Here is a 3605-nt window from a genome sequence, read left to right as displayed (position 1 = left end):
TCTGTGTACCCCTGGCTGTCCTGGAACTCACTCTGTAGACTAGGCATGTGCCACCACTGCCCTGCTCACCTTGTTTTTTTTTTTTTTTTTCTTTTCAAGAAACATGAGACTCACCTTGTTTTTTGAGACAGGGTTTTTAATTGGCCTGGACCTTTGCTGATTATCATGTATCTGTCTGGCTGGTGAGCCCTAGCAACCTAGGCACCTGTTCTGCCTTCCTATCACTGGTGCATGCCATCGTACCTGGCTCTTTTATTATTTTTTATTGTTTTATTTGTAGGTCCTGGGGCTCCAATTCAGATTGTCTTGCTTGCAAAGCAAGCATTTTACTGATGTAGCCATCTTCCCCATGTATTTAAAAATTATATTACGTGATTTCCTTACCCTTTCTTTACCTCTGTTTTGTTTCTAAAACTCAAAAGTACTATTTTGCCAAAGTTTATCTTGGGGAACCAATGAGTATTATTAGGTTTGCTTACTTAAGGAGCATGGATGAAAAAGTTTCTTTCTGGAACATGGACCCCAAAGCAGCCATACTGGAAAGCCTTCACCCAATGTAGGATAATGGCTTTCCCCACAGAAGTGTGAATGGGGCCTTTTCAGGTAGACCTAGTCTGTACACTTGACTGCCTCTGGGGACCTCGAGGCCAGTGACGCTCTGCCCTCTCCTCCTATGAAGTAATGTGGGCAGTCCATTGAAGCTTGTTGGTGATGGATGCATACAAGCAGGCAGGCGCAGCTGATCTGAAGAGGGCTGTTTGCCTCAGAAGCCCAGGGTCTACAACAATGGCCCATTTAGGCATTTGCAGGGAAAGGATTGTTCCGTAATGGGTGTGCGTATAGAAGATAAGTCCATTTCATTGCTTTTGTCTCCTTAAGCCTGTGATTTTTTTTCATCTTCAGTATAATACTAGTGAAACTCTAGTAATTCAACTTTATTAAATATGACTGTAATTGTCTTTAAGTTTCTACCAACAATCAAGTAAGCAGTTAGAGATGTTAACAGCAACTTTTTTTTTTTAAATCTGTTTTGTGGTTTTTTTTTTTACTGTTCTTTTTATTTTTTCTTTTTTTTAAGATTTATTTATTATTATGCATAAGTATGCTGTAGCTGACTTCAGATGCACCAGAAGAGGGCGTCAGATCTCATTAGGAGTGGTTGCTGGGATTTGAACTCAGGACCTTTGGAAGAGCCATCAGTGCTCTTACCTGCTGAGCCATCTTGCCAGCCCAACTTCATTTTTTTTGTCTTGTACTAACAGCTGGCAAATGCCATATATCTAGTAAATATAGTTGCAGATTTTACTTATTTTCATTTTAGTGTTTTCATGAATTTTAAAGTTGTGTTAAAAACTTCATGTTATAGAATTATGTCTTACCAATGATTATACTAAATAGTTGTATGCCTGCAAAAAGCTTTTTTTGTCTACTTTATCTGACATTAATATATAGACCTATCATGAAGATGTTGTGGATTAGGTCCCATGGAGGGTTCCAGGCCAGACTGGGCTTCATGAGACCCTGTCCCAATAAATTAAAAGGAAACGAAGGAATCTAGGCAAATAAAGTCTAGTAAACCAAAGGAAGTGAAGGAAATAATAAAGCTGCAAGACAGTCATGTGGTAGCTTACTCTTGTAATTCCAGCACTTGTAAGGCCAAGGCAGCAGCATTGCATGAGTGCAGACCACCCTGGCTACAGACTGAGACTGTCTCAAACAGCAACAAAAAGCAGCTAAATCATTGGATAAAAGACTTGTGCAAAATTAAGGTCAACATGAAAAAATGTTTTAACTAGACTGATTGAAGGATTAAAGAAAAAGGAAAATAAAGGCACAGTTGCTTTATTAGAAATGAAAATAGGGAGCAGGGCAGTGGTGGTGTTTGGAGCTCTGTGAGTTCAAGGCTAGCCTGGTCTGTAGAGTAAGTTCCAGGACAGTCAGGGTGACAGAAAGAAACTCTGTCTTGAAGAAATAAAACAAATGCTTTAGCAGACCCAACTTAACCAAAAATAAGATAAGAAATTAAAAGTTTTATGTGTTACTGTTTTTGTTTTTCACAGTGCTTTGGTTTGAACTCAAGGCTTTACATACCCTAGGCATGTGGTCTGTCATTAAGCTGCAGCTCCCATACCAGAAATCCCATGTTTTAAAAAAGTTATTATTTTTTTAATTAAAAAATTTTTTGTTTGTTTTTTTCTCCTCCTTGCTGTGCTCTTCCTTCCCACATTAGTCTTGTTTTTGTTTTCATGGCACACATACGCACCTATCTATATATTGTTAAATCTAGATTCTGTGTGAGAGAAACATGCTATATGTATTTCTGTCTTCCCTGTTCTTCCTAAACTCTTGTCAACTACTTGATACCTTCCTCACTCTGGTTAAGACTACAGTTTTGAGCTTTTCAAGCAATCATGTGACCTGCAGATGTGGATGCTTTGTCTCCTTTTCCTTGTTTTACACTTTATATTTTTTTTAGTTTTATTGCATCCACTAGTAGTTTTAAAACAAGACAAATTTGGTAATCATTTGTAATAATCATTCATATTACCATGGTAATTATAATTAGATGATAAATAATTGATATTCCTTGCCAACTTCAGTTAATTGTTAATGGATGTCTGGAGTTTTGATAACATCTGTATTCTGTAGCTGTGCTGTGGCTGATTAATGATGGGAAGAAAAGTTGAGTAGTAAGGGACAGGTAGAGCCAAATGTTTCCTGTCTTTAATATTTTTTATTACATTTGAAGATCTTAGCATATTAAATATGTTGTATTCTATGTTCTTGTTAAACTTATAGAAGAATACTTGTGAAAACCAGGAATAGTTCAAGTAGCATAGTTATTTAGCATTCAGAAGTGGCTTTATTGAAATCACTAAGGTGAGTCTCTAGACATCAGTTAGTATCATTTCCTAATGTGATTTTAACACAATTAAGTTGTGTTAGTGTTGTCTTTAAAAATCTTCTATCACTGTCTTTGGGAACTGCTTGCCAGCTGTTGTGACTTTTGGAATTCCCGCACTTGGAAGGCTGAAGCAAAGAAGAGTATCATGAATTCCAGGAGTAGTCTCTGTTTCTGCTTGCTGTTTTAAAGGTCTAGAATTTACTCAGACTTGACTCTATTTCTGTCTTAGGCCCTGTATTCAACAGGAGTCATCACTGTAACAAATCGACTTTTGATTTTAAGATCAGTGCAAATTTTGCTGTAGGAGTAGAAGGGGATCCCCAAAATAAGATTGAAATATTTGAGAGTAATGTTATTTTTTTCTCCCTCTCTCTTTTTCAGTTTGAACAGAAAAGTGATGCGGTTTTTGATGAAATTGTAGAAAACTGTAAGTACTATTTGAGAAAAAAAAGTTCAGATAGGTTAAGTCTGGACTTAGCACTTACTAACCATTCAAGTGTTTAGTTAGTATTGAATTGTGTGGTGGTCTGGTTTGATTTAGCTTTAGTATCATTAAGCTGAGGTGTTTAGATTCTTTTTTTTTTAAGTAAATATTCTTTAAGTTTTTATTAAAATATAGCAGTACTTTGTATTGGTATGAATGGTATAGATTGTACTTAACATCTTTTACAGGTTTTTTTTTTTTTTTTTTTTTTTTTTT

General features: G+C 36.1%; 1 protein-coding gene across 2 annotated transcripts in view; it reads left to right on the top strand.

Annotated features, from left to right (window-relative positions):
- The window catches only part of Zmym4 (zinc finger MYM-type containing 4), a 99579-nt gene that overhangs the window by 11444 nt on the left and 84530 nt on the right, over positions 1-3605 (top strand). For both annotated transcript variants that reach the window (XM_029539595.1, XM_029539596.1), the window contains exon 2: positions 3287-3332. In XM_029539595.1, coding sequence (XP_029395455.1) covers positions 3287-3332 — 46 coding nt within the window. The remainder of the gene's footprint in view (positions 1-3286; positions 3333-3605) is intronic.

Source organism: Mus pahari, chromosome 6 (genome assembly GCF_900095145.1).
Source record: "Mus pahari chromosome 6, PAHARI_EIJ_v1.1, whole genome shotgun sequence".
Classification (NCBI taxonomy): domain Eukaryota; kingdom Metazoa; phylum Chordata; class Mammalia; order Rodentia; family Muridae; genus Mus; species Mus pahari.
The sequence above is the reverse complement of the archived record's forward strand: the minus strand, read 5'-3'. Positions and strand labels throughout refer to the sequence as shown.